Raw genomic sequence first — 18,607 nt, 5'->3', positions numbered from 1 at the left:
CTAATTACAGAAATGTCTGCTTAATTCCAGGTACCAATCAATGATTTTCAAGTCATAGAGCTGGTTCTAAAATGGGAAAGAGAAGTTCGTCCAGCCATATCTTCGTTTCAAGCTGACAGAAACAACTTTATCCTCAAAATGCTTTGCAAATTTGTCATAGCAAGAGACAGAGGGCCCCACCCCCCTCTTCCCTGGGATAGCATCTTTACATTTAATACAAACTCAAAACAACTCGGCTGGACAGCTCCTTAAGGATGCAAAATAAGGCCGCAAAATAAGTTTTTTTTGCTGCCCTCACTACCACATGGAAAGCACAACCATGTCCTGTTCTCATCTGTATTTCATCATTTTTCCTCCGTAACTTTCAGAACTTGCACACCAGCCATCGCCCAGCCTGCTTCACTGGCTAACAGTTCCCCAGAAGACCAAAGAGCCTCACAGGCTCTGCAGCACTAAGAGCAATCACATGGCTGGTCCTCTCCATCTCATCTTTTCATAGTGCTATCAGGGCCTCAGCAAGACCAGAAGCCATGTCCCCCAGAGCATTCAAGAATTCCTCTAATTATCTAATTCTCCAGAAATGGACCATAATAATGATCCTGCAGAAAGGATGTGCTGCCACCAAGTCAAGTGTTCTGACCCCCTGTTCTGACCATGGCAAAAGAATTGATAGCAGATCACTTAATAGGAGATCACTCCACACATGTTCTATAGCAGACCACAGATCAAGCACACACACTACCAAATGCAATAGAGCAGTAATGTATTAAGGTTCACCCATGATGGCCATGAAGCCCTGAACCAAGGTAACCATGGTGTGAATGTTTAAGTCCCCCAGAAGAATCATCCCTGGTTCTTCAACCCTGAAACTACATCTGCTGGCTCAGATAAAGCTGGATAGATGAGACACCAGCAACACCCACTCTGTCTCTCTGTCCCAATTCCAGGCATAAGCCCTCAAATCCAGGCTCTGGCTGAGCCCCTGGTTTCATGATATGCCTGGTATGTTAACCAGGGTTAAGTGTTACCTTACCTGCACCACATTCATTTAAGAGCAGGGGACTGATATTTTGCTGCCAGTCCCATTGGACACAGCCAATTCCCCTTTAGAAATTCCTAAGCCAGGGTGCCACTAATCCTCAACGCTTCTAACTCTCCTTCAGCAACGAAAGCAGGACTAGGTGGGGCAGGCAGGAAAAGGGATCTTAAGCAAGCAGTGAAAAGGCAATTTTCATTTGGTTCTCTGCTAGCTAAACCTAAGGGATCTGCTTAATTCACAACATTTGAGGGCCAAAAGAGGATTGCTGGCAACACAATGCAGTGGGTGGAAGAGGGAATTGCCTCCAGAGCAGAAAGGGAGCAGTTTAGAGAGAGAGCATGAAATGCTCCCTGGGCCTTTGCCCCATATGCTGCAAGGCTTCCATCAGACCCTACCGGTCCCCAGATCCATATTCTTTTCCTGTCTGGGAGCCAAGCTCCATCTTCATCGATGCAGGCAGCTGGAAGAACACTCAGAGGAACGGTGACGGCATAGTGACCCAGTTTCCAATAAAAGAGAGAGAGGGAGAGGGGAGTGGGCTGCCGAATGCTTTTTGCACTTGATGGAACGTGCACACCTTCAGGCACGAGACGAGCACTGGGAAAGAGGGTGGGGCTCAGCTCTTTCCACGGCGAGCTGGATTGCCGCTCCTTAATCAAAGGAACACTTTGTAAGCAGGCAAGAGCTGGCTGAGAGAAGGATGCCAATTTCACAAGATCAACACATCTGTGGGAATGAAATACGTGCCATAATTTAGAATGGTGATGGCCCTCCCACCACTAGTGCAATCTACAGGAGGGCTTGAGGAAGGGAAACAAATCCAGGACATTTAGCACCTACTAGAAAATTGTCCTTTTTCAAGGGTACACAAATTTTGGCTGGGCTTAGTAACCAGCCAGCAGTTACCTCCACCTCTGCCTATGCCTCCACCCCAGGGAGGGCCAGCGTCTCACTTTGGACTTATGAAAGCAGTGAGAATTCTCCAAGGATTTTCAAAGTCCAGCAGGAGGTCAGAGATGAGCCCCCAACCCTCCACTTTACACTGGGGTCAGCACTCACCAGACCAACAGGTGTGGTCACCACAGGCAATTCAGCAAGTGCACTTGTGGAACCCTCGCCATCACTGTGACAGTGATATCACATGAGTTACCAGCCACTGTGTCTGTAAGGAAATGAAGGAGCAAGACCCAGTTCTTGCAGGAGAACCAGGCTCAGACCTGTGACTTCCTTGCTGCACAGGGGCAGCTGTTAACTCATTTCCACAGTCCTTTCTTCACAGTCTCTTGGCCACTTTGGGCTTTTGCAGCACACAAAAGATCCTGAGGGACCTGTGGGGCTGCAGAATGCATGTAATCACGAGATCTCCTCTGTGTACATGTCAAGTGCCTCTTTTATCCTGAAGGGGGAAGGTCAAAACACCACCGCCACCACTCAGGATTTCTAAGTAAGCAAAACCCATTCAGCACTACATCCCAAAATGACTGTCAGCAACCCAATATCATGTCCCAATTTGTGGCAGTCCAGAGAAATGTGGAAGAAGAGACACATGCAGTCATATTGCGGGGAGATAAAATATTCCTGGATCACCACAGTTCACAGCCAGTTCATACACAGCCTTCACCAACATGCTGCCCTCCAGATGTTTTGGACCACAACTCCCACTGAAGACTATGGTGGCTGGGGCTGATGAGAGCTGTAGTTCCAGATATAAGGAGGACACCAGCTTGGGGGAAAGTGTTCTGTGTCATGGCGGGAAGCTCCTCAACCAGCCCTGCACACTTGAGAAGGCACAGTAGGAGGACAGCCACATCCACCATGGTCCTTTGTCCCATATGGTGATTTCTGGGTTTAAATAAATAAATAAAATTTTTAAATTGTCCAGTAGCACCTGAGAGACTAAGTTTGTTCTGGGTACTGTATAAGCTTTCGTGTGCATGCACAATTCTTCAAATTGTATCTGAAGAAGTGCGCATGCACACGAAAGCTTATACCCAGAACAAAGTTAGTTGTTTTCTAAGGTGCTAGTGGACATTAATATATATATATATATATATATATATATATATATATATATATATATATGCAGGTTTTGGTGTCCTCGGGTGTCTTCCCGTGTAAAAGTTGGGGTGTCTAGGCGACGTTTCGACGAGGTCTCACTCGTCATCTTCAGGCTGGTGCTTTCGGCTTCTTGTTACTGGAACAGAGCAGGATCTCAGTGTTTGAGTTCCTATAAATACTGTAGAGGGGGTGTGGTGTATAGCCTCCAATGTTCTGGGCAGAGAGGAAGTTCCCAGGCTAGTGTGCCTTTTCTTCTTTTGTTCCTTAATTACTTGAGAGATATCTTGAGTGATTTCTTGAGTGATATCCTGAGTACCACTTAGGTGGGTCATTAGGTGTGGATTAGTTGTTAAAGTCTTTGTGTCTTGACCTCTTGAACTTTGTGAAGAGTTTTCCTGAGAAGATGGCTGTACTGTACTTAGTTGTGCTCTGGCTTGGCTTCGTGTATAGGGGCGAGCTGTGGTTTTGTGGCTTGTGTCAGCCAGATCTGTGTAGGGATTGCAGGGGGGTGCAGCATCCGGAGGTGCCACCATGGATTGGCTACTGGATGGTGTCTGTAATTCATCTGTGGAGAGGGTCTGGGTTTGGGTCTGGTGTGGTTGATTGGTGTTGGCGTTCTGTGTGCCTCTGGATCTGGTGTCAGTTTTTGTGGGGAGGGCTAATTTCCAGATGTCTGGCAAGCGGGAAAAGGCACACTAGCCTGGGAACTTCCTCTCTGCCCAGAACATTGGAGGCTATACACCACACCCCCTCTACAGTATTTATAGGAACTCAAACACTGAGATCCTGCTCTGTTCCAGTAACAAGAAGCCGAAAGCACCAGCCTGAAGATGACGAGTGAGACCTCGTCGAAACGTCGCCTAGACACCCCAACTTTTACACGGGAAGACACCCGAGGACACCAAAACCTGCATTCCTGTACCCGTGAAAATCTACGAAAGCATATATATATATATATATATATTGACTGCGTCAGACCAACATGGCTACCTACCTGAATCTGGCTTTAAATGTTATCACAGCAGCATGGCATCCTGCTAGGGGAATCATGGAGCCACACCACACAGACAGTGCACTAATAGTCTCCAAGGTAGTATAGCACAGCATAAATATTTTGGGACTCAGGCTGAGGAAACCCAAGTTCAAATCCATGCCCCATCACAAAGCTCAGTTGGTGGTCCTATGCAAATCATATATTTCCTGTCTAGCCAGTCTTATGGGTGAAAGGAGTTGCTGTAATCCTGTAATTGGCTGCCCCATGTGCTGAGCCACTGAAGTATAGGGACAGACTTCCTTGTGCTGACCCTTCTGAACAGACTGTGACCACAAAGGCTCACCACTGGATCTTCCTGGGCAGGAAGCAGTATAGCCGAGCCTTGCTTGAGCAACAAAGCCTTGGCCTGCTCATGCATCCTTGACCATGCTTTGGTCCTCCTAACTCCTAGCTTGCCTGTCAGTCCTGCCTCACTCACTGGTCCTTACCACTGGCCGGGCTCGTGACTCAACTCAAACCAACACCCACAGCCTAGCCCTGAGCATGGGGCAGTTTGGGAAGATAAAATGAGAGAATTGTCACATTATATTCAGTTCTTTAAAACTCTGGCCAAGGGGTCAAATATGCCCTGCCAAGCCTCTCTACCTAGCCTGCAGGACTGTCTCCGTATCACACCACCTCCCCAGCAACACCCTCTGCCCCCAAGATCATGTCCCTCACCAGCCCTGCTTTGTATCCCTTTTTAAGCGTTTTTGCCTAGCTGGAATGTGCCTTTGAACTCTGGTAATGCCTCTTTGCTTGCCTAGATGCAAGACAAAGAGTGTGTGTGTGTCAACATTAGCCGTAACATTCGTTGCTTTGTCCTTGTTTGCCACTGGCCCCAGAAGGTTGTCCAGAAGCAAATGCAGACCCAGGTCCCTCCTTCACCCCAGAGGAAACACCTGCAATGTCCTATTTCCACTCCTGACCAGTGACAGTGGCATCTTGCCTTGGAAACGAGAGACCAGGAAGATGGCTGGAAATACAGGCCTCTCTCTCCCTGCTCCACACAGCCAAAGGAAGGCGGCTTCGCCATTTGTATTCTGTGGATCAGCTTCCCCCCTCCGCCTCTCTCTCTCTCCAGACACGGGCATGCTTATCACATAGAAAAGCTCGTCTTTGTCAGCTGCTACCTCAGAGACGGCTCTGTGGGGCTTTTGCTCTTCTCAGTCAAACGTCTTTCCTCAGAAAGCCTCCCCTCCCCCCTCAAAAGTCTGCCACAGGCCTGAAGGAAAACCAGAGCTCACATGACCATAACACTTACACTGGGAAGACCCCAAATTTCAGACTCCTACACTGTGGAACAGCTACTCAAGTGATTCAGAAGCAAGTTGGAATGGTTGGACCTGCACTCTCCACTAAAACTAGAGATACCAGGTAACACCAAATTCTGCCACCTGCTTTAGAAGACTAGATGAATCCTTGGGCATGCAAAGTGCACAAGTATAGGCTGGGCAACAAAAAACAAAAGGAACCTTCTGTATTACAGCATCATCATTCCACTGTATATTCAGGATCTTAACCAGGGTTAAGCATTATGTCTTCTGCACTTGGGCTTTCTTGCTATAGCAATAGCCTTTCCCAATTTCCACTGAACTGCCTTATTTCAGAAGCCTTATCTAAGCTTCAAGGAGCCTCATTCTCCCAGAGAACAAGCCTTCGGAATGTATTCTTTTTTAAAATAATAATTTTGACAGGTAGCTGTATTTTGGTTCATGTATTGTTTTGGGAAGCGTGAATTAGGTAGATTTGCTTTAAAATCCTAACAAAACTGATTTTTCTCCCCTATCCCTATTCTGCACTATAGCTCCCATCAGCCCCAGCTGGGCAGTACCAGGTTGGCCAAGGCCTATGAAGCCTCATTTCACCAAAGACAATGGTGAAGCATTTGTGACTGAATTAAGTGACACTCAGCTGATCACCCTACTAGGCATCACTGTTGAGCTAAAATAAAATCAGACAGACATAAAATGTTGCTGAGCCCTGGGATATTTCCACAATGTTTTGGAATAACAGCAACCTCAGCCAGATAGCAGATATAATATACAGAGGCAGCGTCTGGTTAACCTGGCTTGACATTCACCGTCAGCTCCCTTCGCCAACCTCCTCCAGCCCCCCAGCCTTTTCATGCCAATTCAGATTGGAGTATCATGATAATTTAATGGCTGCCCTCGCGCCTCTCTAACAAGCTTCAAAGACATCTTCCAGAGTGGTGCTGCTTACTGAGGGGCGGGGCACCTCCTCAGCGGAAGAATCTGCCCTTGGAATTATTCAAGGAAGGAAGGAAGACTTAAAGGAATTGATGGTGAGAATAGAACCGAGAACACACATTTGGCAGTTTGCAAATGCTAGGCTAAAAAAATAAAATAAAACCTTGAGTGGGGGAAAGATTATAAAGGTATTTAGTAAGAGAATCATGCTCTTCCTCTAGGAAGGCAAAAAAGCTGCCACTCCCAGGGAATCAACAGAATGTCCCCATCTCAGCACAGCAAAATATGATTCAAACATACCTTAAAACTGAAAACTAGGACTCCAGACCTCCAGATGAGAGGAGGGAGCCTACAATGGAAGGGTTAACTAGATCTATCTTCTAGCTTTCTCTACAAACCCACCCCCCTCATTATCGGCTGTGAGGGTTTTCCACAAGACAGGGGTGAAACTAGCTTTTATTTCACCAGGGCCAAAGACCCAGTTTGGCACTCCCCTACACACATCTGCACCCATTTTCAGCTTTGTATTCTTGTTATAAAAAAGTGTGCCTAGACATTCCGTGGTTGCGCCCATAACCTAGGTTTAAGGTGCCATTTAGCTCCTAGCTTTCATATCTCAGTTTCTAACAGTGCCCACACATGCATATGCATACACACACACACACACACACACACAGAGAGAGAGAGAGGGGGGGGCAGGGAGCCTCAATGGCGTCCCTCCGGAGACTTCACCTGGGGCAAAAAACCTGGCCCCCTCCCCCCACCTCCCAGTAGCTAAGGCCCTGCATAAGACTAAAATGGAAGCCAATGCTGAGGAGAAAAATGATTAAAAATGTGTTTCAATTACAGTACTGTACCTTTAAAAAAATATAATCTGACTTAATCCACACACACTATTAAAACTGAGTCACATCCATCTAGCAAAAACTTTGGTTAACGGATCCTATTCTATGTGGGAGAGAACTCTTGAGGACAATGCTGCTCCCAGGCTTTGGAACTTCCAAGACTGGCTGCCTCCTTGTCATTCTGCTGACTGGAGAATACTTTTTGTTCTGGCAGGCTTTGGGAAACTGAATGTTTTTAAGCTAAGAACTCCATAATAGCATACTGCACTTTCTTTTTTCCTATCAGCATAGGTTGTGGTTTTTTAAAACATTTTTAAAATTCCAACAATAGTTTATATACTTTTAAACTATAACTTTTTATATGTTCCAAGTTAAGTGTGTTTTATTTGTGTTTGTTTTAATTTTTGTGAGCAGCCTTGAGTTCCAGCTCTGACGTAAAGGTGGGTTGTTGTTGTTGTTGTTGTTGTTGTTGTTGTTGTTGTTGTTGTTGTTGTTGTTGTTGTTGTTGTTGTTTCTATACCGCCCTTCATCCGAGGATTACAGGGCGGTTTACAATACAAAAACGCAAAACATAGTAACAATAAAAACAACACCCACACAGTTTAAAAGGCTATTTGTTCCTTAATTAGCAAAAGCCTGGGAGAAGAGGAATGTTTTTGCCTGGTGCTTAAAGATATGTAACAACAGCAGAGCATTCTACTGCCAAAAAAAAAGCGCCTGTTCTTGTGTTGCCACCCTCCAGACCTCTTGTGAAGGAGGCACATGAAGATGAGCCTCAGCTGATTATCACAGGGTCTGCGTAATCATCATCATCATCATCCTCAGATTGGAGAACAGCATTTAGACCCTAATGTTAAACTCTGTAAATGGCACACAGCACAATCTGATACATGCCTACACAGATGTAAGTTCTACTGAGTTGAATGAAGCTGAGTTTTAGGCACATGGTTGTAGGTTTACAGCCACAAAAACGTACCATATTGTATTATTATCATCAAATCCTATCTGGACCCAGGAATCTGCCAATTCCTCAAAAATACTAGGATATCCCCTGGATTTCCCCACAATCATCTACTGACTGCATGTGGCAGGTAGTCCTGTGTGACACCTTCCCACTATCTAAACTCTAAAATGATTATTACTATTTTGGACCTTAACATTCAGACAGCATCAGGAAGAAAAAAACTGTTTTGTCCAATAGCCTACTAACCCTTGTTGTACAGAGGTTTTGAGCATTTTGTATTCAGGGGCATGAACTTGCTTAGTATTCTTGCATGTGTTTCCAACTGATCTCTTAATTATTGCTAAAACACTTTTCTGACTTTTTTTTAAAATGTAGGATACAGCACTGTACCACCAAATACTGCAGCATGCAGCGATATTGCAATATGGCATAGTATTAAACATGTTTTAGTGATAATTAAAATAGTGTGGACAGCATATAGCAGGAAGTATACAGTAAAATAAGTGCAAGATCTTCCAACAGCGTAGAAAAGTCCATTGCAATTGCTCTTGTAGCTCCACATGTAATACCAATGGTTGGGTAGCATTAGGAGGCACCCACCTGGAAGCAGAGGAGCTGAGATGGGCAACCGTGAAGTGGTTTCTACATTAACAGCTGCTAAACTATCAGCTGCAAACTATCTGAAGGTGTATGTGGCTCCCTCTCTGTTCGATTGGTTTTACAGGATCTGCAATGCTGCAATTATGTTGAAACTAAAATGCCCAAGCATGTAAAGGCAGGACAACCACAGAACAAATTGATACAAAGATGGCTACTGCTTTGAAACTTTGTGCAATGAAAAGTGTTAGAACAACACAGGCTGTGACCATTTTAGGCGTGTCTGATATGTGCACAACTGTGCACATGTGCACTGTGCCAAACGCAGGAGTGACCCAAAAATGTCACAAAAAGGGATGGAATAGGGCAAAGCGGGGGCAGAATTGGGAGGGCTTGCGTGGGTCCTGTTGGCGCACATGGGGTTCCAGAATGTAACCCCATTGCAAATCAGTTGTTGCCCAAATACTGTGTGATTTGATCTGAATAAATTTAGACTATGGCAGGGTTAGCTAGCATGGTATCCTCCAAATGTTATTGCGATCAAGCGGTATGTAATATTTGAGGTTCCCGCACTGCAGGGGATTCGTCTAAAGGACTCTCAGGGTCCTTTCCAACTCTACAATTATGTGATTCGATGGTATGTAAATGTTGTGAAATAAATAAATAAATAAATAAATAAATAAATAAATAGTTGCTGGAATACAACTCCCACAATCCCTGATCACTGGTAATGCTGGCAAGGGTTGATGGGAGCTGTAGTACAACATCTTGCACACATGCACACATCACCTTCCTCAAATGATCCATGTAGATCGGCTTAGGAGGGAGGCTTCTTGCCACCTCCCCAATCATAAAACGATCAATCTGATGGCCAGTTTGCATCCCCATCAAGATGCTGGGTCGAAAGATGTGTCCCTCTGCGCACTCCAGGGCTGCATCTACTTTGATTTTTCTTTCTTTTTGCCACATCCCAAACTGGTGGGGTATTGGGGACCAGAAACATTTGTACACATAGGGGTGTGTGCTGTGTGTGTACCAGGGGTTAGTGACACCCAGCTCCCTGCTGGTAGCCAAGTCTGCATGGGCTACCCTGGGGCACTATGCTGGTTGGGCCTTTAGCCTTGCACAACTCCTTCCCTCGCAAAAGAAACTGCTTGCTGACAGTAAAATCCTGACTGCTTTGTAAAGCTGGAGAACCAACAGGTTCTTGGCCATCTCCAGTAAACAGCTGTTCTCCATCTACTTTATGGCTGCTTTTGTAAGCACTTGGAAACTGCTATTTTGTTCCCCACTTAAACTTCTCTCTGCTAAAATGAATGCTTCTTCACATGTGAGAGGTAATTTTTACTTGGATGAAGTGCTCCATTTTTTTTTTTCAAATATATTTTATTAAGGGTTTTCTTGTTTTACAGTGTAAGTGTAATGCCTCGTGTATTTTTTTTCCCCCCGTGTAACATTTTTACAAATCCATTTCATTTGTTGAGGCATTAGGGGGAGAAGAAAAAAGAAAAGAAAAAAAAGAAGAAGAAAGGAGGGTGGAAGGAGGGGAGATGGATGGGGGTGGGGTGGGGTAGCGGTGTTTCTATTATGCTTAATGTATGTAGTTTGGTGTCAGCGGGCTTGTGTTGTTCACTTGTGTTCCTTTGGTAGTAAGAGAGGTTGGGGTTGGCCTAGGATGTGATTGTTTGTTTGTGATTGGCTGTGGTGATCTTTGTTTTCGTGTGTGAGTGAGGTGGGTGGGTGTTTTGGATCAAGTTAGCCATATTGATTTGTATGCTGTTGGTGGATGAAGTGCTCCATTTAAGACGCTTTTGTTAGTGAGTTATATATAAGGGGCATATGATTGTACATTGTGTTGTGTTGGGGCCTGCCCTGTGACCTTTGGGTGAAAGGATATAAATGTTAAATACATCCAGTTCCTTGCGTTTCTTCTCCCTTGCCAAAAGTGCTCCACAACCCTTCTGTCGTCTGAACTGCTCTTCCAAGAATGCCTTCCAGCTCGCTTGCAAGGAGAGGAATGAACAGACGAGAACTTCCCACCAACCTACACATCATGCTGAGCTCCTGAAAAAAAAGGCCAGGCCCATCCCATGCTGAAGTCTCACCATAGGAGCAGTGATGGGAGAGGTACAAAAAAACCCACACCATGTTATGCACCAAAATGTTGTTGAGCAATATTTGAAAAATTGCTCACCTCAATTCAGATTCCTAATAGCAAAATGCAAATCAATGATATACAAAGTAACAGAGAGAAGTGTGATTTGAGCATGTACAAAGTGCCCATCCCTCACCACAGAATAACTACAACCCATCATGTAAACCAGGCATGTCCAAAGTCCGTTTCGGGGGCCTAATCTGGCCCGCTGGTTGGTTTAATCCGGCCCCTGTGGCAGTTTATTTCCTGGGGTAAAATCCTAAAAAACAACAAAACCTCAACAACCCTAAAAAAAGGTCAAAAACTTTGGTTGACCCTTCAGTTGGCCCTCACAGCCCTTCATTTCATCAAATCTGGCCCTCTTCGAAAAAAGTTTGGACACCACTGCTGTAAAAGATTAAGAATTATAAAGCGAAAAGGTTTTCCAATTCCATGCAGGGTGGAGAGGGGTGGGAGTTCAATGGGGCTAAATAGCTAGTGCCTCTCATTTTAGAGAACTCCTGAGCATATAGGTAAATTCTGGTGACCAAAGAGGCTTGAGAACTGCCAGCTCCATCTGTCCCCCATCACACTGCATTAGTCAACAGTCCCCGTCCTACAATAATTGCTTTTAACATTAAAATTCCATAGAGACATCTAATAAGAGATATATGACCTGGTTTCTTCTTCTATGATGACATCATCGTTGAAAAGTCCATGCCAAATTGCTTGGGCATTTTATGCCAGATCTTGATGCAGTTTTAGGGCTTGCCTGCCCCCAACCCATCTCCCCCCACGCCCTGACACAATGCCTTGAAATCAACACCCCTTCCCTCTCCCTAGGGGCACACCATTATAAATTAGCAGCTACTGTGCAGAGTTTTGACAGCTAAAATACATGTTAACAAATGAAACAGAGGGGTGTTTCCTGGTGGAAGCCCATGTACATGTGCACACACCCACACCTAAAAGAGGAAACCTGGACCAAGGATGACATTGGAACAATGTAATTTGTCTTTCTAGCTATATAAAAAGCAATTACTGCTTGAAGCACAACCAAAAATCCTTGACCTTTGCCTGCATCACAGAAGAGCTCCAGCGCCAAACCAGGCAAGTTCAGTTCCCGCCTGGTCTTACCATTTTTAGTTTGTTTACAAAACAGAAATGCACCAAAAAGGTCTATCTGCAAAACAGCAACTCTTGCCTGATTTAAATAAGTTCACCTGCTCATCCTGGACTTAGCCCCATAATGTGTGAGGTAGTAGCAGAGACAGGAGCACTACTGAGTACATGCAGAGTTCATTTCCCTCCTCGCCAAGTTAAATTATGTTGCATATGGGCTGAGGAAAGAGGACAAAAGTGTGTTCTTCAAGAGACTCAGTATCATTCTAGAAACCCACAAAGCACTAGGGAGAGATAACAAACAGGCACCCAAGTAGAGGAGCCAAAGGCAGTGCTGGGAATATTCTTTTATACCTTACAATAAAGGTACCAATCTACAAGCCCCGGGAGAGGCAGGGGGATTACTCTGAGCCAGAGCCTCTTTTCCCACACCAGGTCTGAACTCTGGGACTAAACAAAAGAGACAAAAGAGCTCCCCTGCACATGTATGGAGTGCATTTTCCTTAACACTTACTGGTTTCCCTCAACACTTATCGCCTACAACTAATTCTAGGCAGCTGGGAATTGGAACCGTTTTGCAACTTAATCCATGACTTCCTTTATTAACCTATGTTTTTAAAATTCTGCATCACTGATGGTCAGAACAGAGGATGGGATGGTGGGATCTCTTCCAATATACAAAGGCTGCCCGGTCTGCTCACTTGGAAGCAATTTTTACAAACCCCGGGCAAAGCAGCCTGTTTACAAGCCTTGAAGTAGGGCCTGGGGCTCCCAAGACCAGGGGGTGTGGCTTCCAGGACAACTCAAGTCCCAGGACTTTTCCCATCAGGAAGTACCACCATGTAAGACTGCTGTTCCTGGCATGCATAACCCTCCCTGATCCCAAAGAGCAAGCGAAAATAAACCCACACTGACCCCTCTTTCAGCTGGGCTAATCTTCTCATTTGCAGTCATCTGCCATTTAGGGCCTTCTCCTCTCACAGAGGAAGTGGGGCAACCTCCACAGAGCAACAGAGAGGTCCTCTCAATCCCTGGCATCTTGACTTGCTGGTGGTGGGTTGAGTCGCTCCCATATCCTGAGGAGCGCAGGAAGGTGCTGGAGGTTGACCCACTGAAGGAAGACTTGCTTTGGGAGGGAGGCAATTTCACCCAGCTGTTGTCCCCTCCCTTGCAAACAGGTGGTTCTTGCAAAAATGGTGTCTGCTGAGGCTTCTCTGTGCTGTCAGTCTCCACCAGATCCACCAAAGGCGATGGGGTGGACAGCTCTGAGATTGTGCCCTTCTCCACAGTCCAAGAAGTAGCCCATGTGGCACTAGATAAACTTTCGTTCCCTTCCTCACTGTTCCAGGTCCCATGAGACTCTTCCACCACAGTTGCTGGAGTTTCCAACTTTGGTTGCTCCCAAGACCTGCACACCACCACAGTGCCCATGTCACTCTCTGTGGGTCCTTTACCCAAAGCCTCCCTTTGCAAAGGCACCAGAATGGCTCGGCTGTTGCCAGATCCCAGCCTCTGAAAGGCAACCAGCTGACTCGTCACCTTCTCACGGTTTTGCTCTGCTGGGTTGTCGAATAGGCGGGCAATGACGGTAGTGCCCTCCTCCAAAAAGTCCCCTGGGCTCCCGCAGACAGAGGAGGCATTTTCTGTCACTAGGTCAGCTTTCTCAAGCCTCCCTTGGAACCTCTCCCTCACCTGCACAACATGCCCTTGCTCCAGCCCCTCTGGCTCCAAAGTGGGGCAAGCCTCCCCATATGGGGCAAGGCTTTGATGTAAGCCCTCGGCAAGGTCTTCTCCATCCTCCTCCCGCAGGGAAGAGGCTCTGAACTTCACTGCCGCTGCCTCCTCTTCCTTCTCTTCAGCAATCTCAGTCCCTGTAGAAGGTCCCTCTGCCACCAGATCAGCGCTTTCTGGCACCGTCCTCTTTTTCCCCTTCTTCTTCCGTTTGAAGCGGGCTTTCCTTCTGGGGGAGAGGGGAGCATTCCCTGCCTCCCCAGCTTGATCTTTCGGCTCTTTAACACAACCCAGAGTATTCCCCATCTCCCTGGTGCGCAAGACACCAGTGACAATGCAGCTAAGCTGGCACCAGGCTCCTGGATAAATCCTGACCGCCGCTTCATCAGATTAGATGCACATTAAAAAAAAAAAAAAAAAACACCACTACTGCAGGCACACTCATACATACACGCACACAGACCAAGATTCTCCCTTTCTAGCTGCTGCCGTTTTCAGACAGCCATCTTACAAGGCTGGGAGCTGGAGGAAGACACATTCGAAGCATCTCACTGCAGTTCAGAAATCACTTGACCTAAAAGCAGACGGAGCCCCGATTGGCTGCAGCTTCCTCTCTCCAAATATGAGGTAATGGGAGTGCTACCCTCCGTAAGGCAAACAGAAAGCAGAGAGCCAGACAGAGGCTGGGAGGTGGCAGCAGGAGGGAGCGAGCAGGAGGGGGGGAGAGAAGCTGGTGAGGGGTGTGGCACGAAGACAGATAGATGGAAATCAGGGAGCAAAGTTTTTTTAAAAAACAGAAAGCAGAAAAAAGCAAAACAGCAGCAACAACAAAGATATTGAGCTGAGAGAAGGTAGCATTTAAAGAAGGGGGGGGCAGAGAGACATAAAAAGAAAAATCCCAGGAGGAGACAAACACACTGTGCATACTAAGAGAATGCCCAGAGCTGCTGCTGCGTTCGATACAGAAAAGAGAAATCTGAGCAATAACAACCAAGGGATTTGTGGAGATACACATTATGAAAGCTGGAAAGAGGTGTCTGGGGCGGGGGGAGGACTCTCCAGCTCAGTTACACCTATAGTATTTGATAGCCAGGCATTTGAAACTTGCATCTATCCCTGAAAATCATCACGGTAAACATTATTTTACAATCTCTCTTGATCATGAATCTGAAGGCAAGGTTTTTGGGATGTCCAGAAGTCAAGGAGGGATGCTGACTGTTTAACAAGAAGGTGTCCCTGGATAATCAAAGCAGCATCCATTGCACCAGGTTTTGACAACCTGGTGCCCTCCATATATTCTGGACTACAATGCCCATCAGCCCCAGTCAGGACTGCCATTTCAGCTTCACCTACTGCCTAAATGCATCCCATCCCCAAAATGCACAACATCCCCTGCAGAACTATTCTTTATTCATCTGGCACATGCTAAACACCTTCCTACCTCCCTATTTCCCCCAGGCATTCTCTGATGACTGATAGTGGTTGATGCATTTGCTTGATCACTGTGGATATTAGAAAGAGTATTATTGTATTTTACTATTGCTGCTGCTGCTGTTAGTCTTCTTTAGTCTGCTACGACATTCTCAAATATTAAGCAGCGTATAAATGTTTTAAATAAATAAAATAAATACACCAAGATTAGGGGGGAATGCCTTCTGGGACAGAATGTAGAATTCCAGCACCTATCACTTTAGAAATTTACCACTTGTGAGAGTTAAGTGGTAAATTAAATATGAGGAAGGAGGCCTCATATCAGTCTCTGCCCTAGTTTTGAAAGTCTACAGGTGTCCCCCCCACTTGCGAAGTGGTTACAGCCAATCGATATCAAAAATACTGGATCCAAAAATATCCACAACTAGAATTAAAGCTCTGGGGCCATCTGGAGGTTGGAGGATGCACAGAAAAGTGGCAGCAGCGGCTGCGCAACAGAGCGCAACAGCTGTTAGGCAGGGAGGCAAAGCAGCCTACGCAAAGCCCCGCTGCGCCTCCAGTTTCTTTGGGGCTTCCTCAGCCCTCACTGATGTCCTCTCCGGGCTCTGGGGAGGGTCTGCTCACAAGCCTTGAGGAATCTCCAGTTCTCTCCCACCATTTCCGGGTTTAATTAAATCATTTATTTATTACCCAGCACCACACATATACACGGTTGCGAACCAGTGGATTGTGTATAAGTGGGGGGACACCTCTATGTCTGTCCAGGGTGCTTCCACACTAAGTGATGTGCAAAATGGCCATGTGTCAATCATTTATTTTTTATGGTGCATCCACACTATGCCACCATCCTGGTGATTGTCACCCTGCATTTTCTTTGTGGGTCTACTGTCATTTCTTAGTGTGCTACCAGGTAGGTGCTTAATTTATCAACAGGTCATTTGAGATATAGCAAATGGTCTGCAGACAACAGACCATTGACATCAAATTTCCAGTAAATCCAGGTTAAGTGGGATGGGGGGGGGCAGATATGGGCTGGCATTTGATTCAACAGCATTGTGCTGGGTATAACTGGCATGCATGAGGAACACCCATTCCACAAAAATCACCCATCTGGATCACCCAACCACCCTCAGATTACAGAAAATCCATAAACCACCCTAAAAAATCACCCCCAAAAATCACCCAACCACCCTCAGATTACAGAAAATCCATAGTGAGTTTCCAGAACAGAAGCACAAGCTTGACATAAGCAAAATACCCTGGTGATCCTCTTCTGTCTTTTTTAAAGGGTGGGATTTTGATGTGGGCAGTGACTTACAGGAGACATGAATCTACCACAGCTCGGCACATTTACCTCCAGCACATTCAACTCCCACCAGCCACAGGAACTGCAGTCTAAAGCAGATGGAGGGCACCAGACTGAAGAAGGCTACACTTAAAATAGCACCCACTGCAAAGTTTAATCACCCTGTTTATTTGTTTTATTGATCTTTTCATTGGCACTAACATGCTTTTCCTGCTATAAATATTTTAAAATATTGATGAAATTCCATGTAAATGAAAGTGTGTTGTGGTTGAGTAATACTATAATCATATACTGCTTTTTTTTTTTTTTTAAAGGATGGGAGACTTTCTAGTCACAATTGTTAACCACATTAGCTAGAAAGACAATGACTGGAAAGGTGGTTTTTTTATCGTCTCCTTTTTTATAATTACCATTATAGTGTTCTGGTACTCTTATTTAAGTGGTATTTCACTATTAAAAGAAATGAAAAGAAAAAAGCCAGAAAAGTGTTAGCACTAATTTTAAAAAGAATGCTTCAAATAAATAAATGGAGTGATAAAATGGTACCACCCACCCCACAAGGCTTTCAGTGCATTATGTGCCAAATCTCAGGTGGTCATTCAGGTGAATTGGATCTTCCCAGCCAGGGCAGCTCTTATGTGGTATGGACAGAGCAAAACCAGATAAATATGCCAAAAGCCATACCCCAAAATGAACAAGAGTTCAACAATGTGAAGAATCACTTATTATGTGCATCTAGCTCACAGGGACACAGCAACGTGCATTAGCATTAGGAGCCCATATTTTAAATGTCACTTTCATTTTTGTGGGCACCAAATGGTAAATATGAGGGGACGTTACATGGCAAATTCCATGTCTGGGGGCACAGATGGCTACTTATTTGATGTGGTGTGGTGTATTAATCACCTAATCCAAAAATAGTCTCCAGGTGACTTACAGAGAGAGGGAGCTGGGAGGGTAAAACAACTAAATAGTCTCAATAATCACAACAACAGTGAAACATCAGCAGAATATGGGTCACAATAACCTGTCACAACAGGGTAGTTAAGAAATACCTATAATACATACTATAATACCTATAATATGTATAATTACTTTTTAATGATTATCTTTTATATGTGTTTAGCTTTTTGTATTTTATCTATCATGCATCTATAAGCCACCTGGTCTGGGGTAAAAGGTAGGATATAATAATAATAATAATAATAATAATAATAATAATAATAATAATATCAATCCCATCCTTCCAGTTGTCCTTCCTTATTCACTCTACTCAGCCCAACCCAGAAATGAAAATATAACAGGTAGGGCCAAAGTGAAGTGGGAAAGAGAGCTGCTTAATATGAGATTTATTTTATTTCTTTGTTTCATAAAATTTATATACCACTTGACTGAAAAAACAACCTCAAAGCAGTTTTCAAAAACACACAACAATGTCAAGAAAAATTAACAACTATACTTTAAAACATGCAAAAATTAAAATACTACTAAGTGATTAAAATTACCTCAACTTCCTAAGCATCTTGCTGAAACAAGAACACTTTTAGCAAGGCCCGAAAAAGGGTACAGTGAAGAAGCCTGCTTGATCTCAATAGGCAGGGAATTCCAAAGTGCAGTTGCTGCCACACTGGAAGACGGAGTTTTTACAAATGCTTACAAAATGTATTATGTAGCACCTATAGCAATGGCCTACAACGCTGGCCTCCACACTGAGGTAAAGCAAGGTGGCAGGGGGGGGGGGCCTTCTATTTGGAAAAGGATGCAATACAAGAATGCAGTTCAAAACCAAGCAGTCTAAACAAGTCAGGGATCCAAGCTTGGCTCCCCAACACATCACCCGTGGGCCATGATGTACCCACAAAAATATTCCCTGGCACCCATGCAGCACTGCACTCTGCTGCCTTTCTCAAGCTGCTCAAGAGTAGCAAGCAAGCGATGCCATCCCCATCTTCCTTCTGCTGTCCCCCCCCACACTGTTGCCATGGCAACAGCACGACCCAATGGGAATTCAGATCCTTCATGCCTCTGGCCAACCTGACTGAGGGAGGCAGGGCAATTCTGAACCTCTGTCCAATGGGGGATATGCGGGGAGCCTGATGAACAACTTGAAAGAGGGCAGAAACTCTGGCAGAGAGTT

The 18,607-nt window shown here is 45.2% G+C and overlaps 1 protein-coding gene across 16 annotated transcripts in view; it reads right to left on the bottom strand.

The window, feature by feature from the left end:
* MACF1 (microtubule actin crosslinking factor 1) overlaps nucleotides 1–18,607 on the bottom strand; it is a 300,044-nt gene that overhangs the window by 170,000 nt on the left and 111,437 nt on the right. For 3 of the 16 annotated variants that reach the window (XM_081870349.1, XM_081870352.1, XM_081870347.1), the window contains exon 1: nucleotides 12,918–14,094. The exons of 7 other annotated variants lie outside the window; for them this stretch is intronic. In XM_081870349.1, the coding sequence (XP_081726475.1) occupies nucleotides 12,918–14,039 (1,122 nt within the window). In that variant the 5' untranslated portion in view covers nucleotides 14,040–14,094. Of the gene's footprint in view, nucleotides 1–12,917; nucleotides 14,097–18,607 lie in introns of those variants that run through there. 6 more of the 16 variants (XM_081870350.1, XM_081870351.1, XM_081870339.1 and 3 more) reach the window with 5 other exon arrangements.

Source organism: Podarcis erhardii (assembly GCF_964252035.2).
Source record: "Podarcis erhardii genome assembly, chromosome: 7".
In the NCBI taxonomy this organism is placed as follows: domain Eukaryota; kingdom Metazoa; phylum Chordata; class Lepidosauria; order Squamata; family Lacertidae; genus Podarcis; species Podarcis erhardii.
The sequence above is the reverse complement of the archived record's forward strand: the minus strand, read 5'-3'. Positions and strand labels throughout refer to the sequence as shown.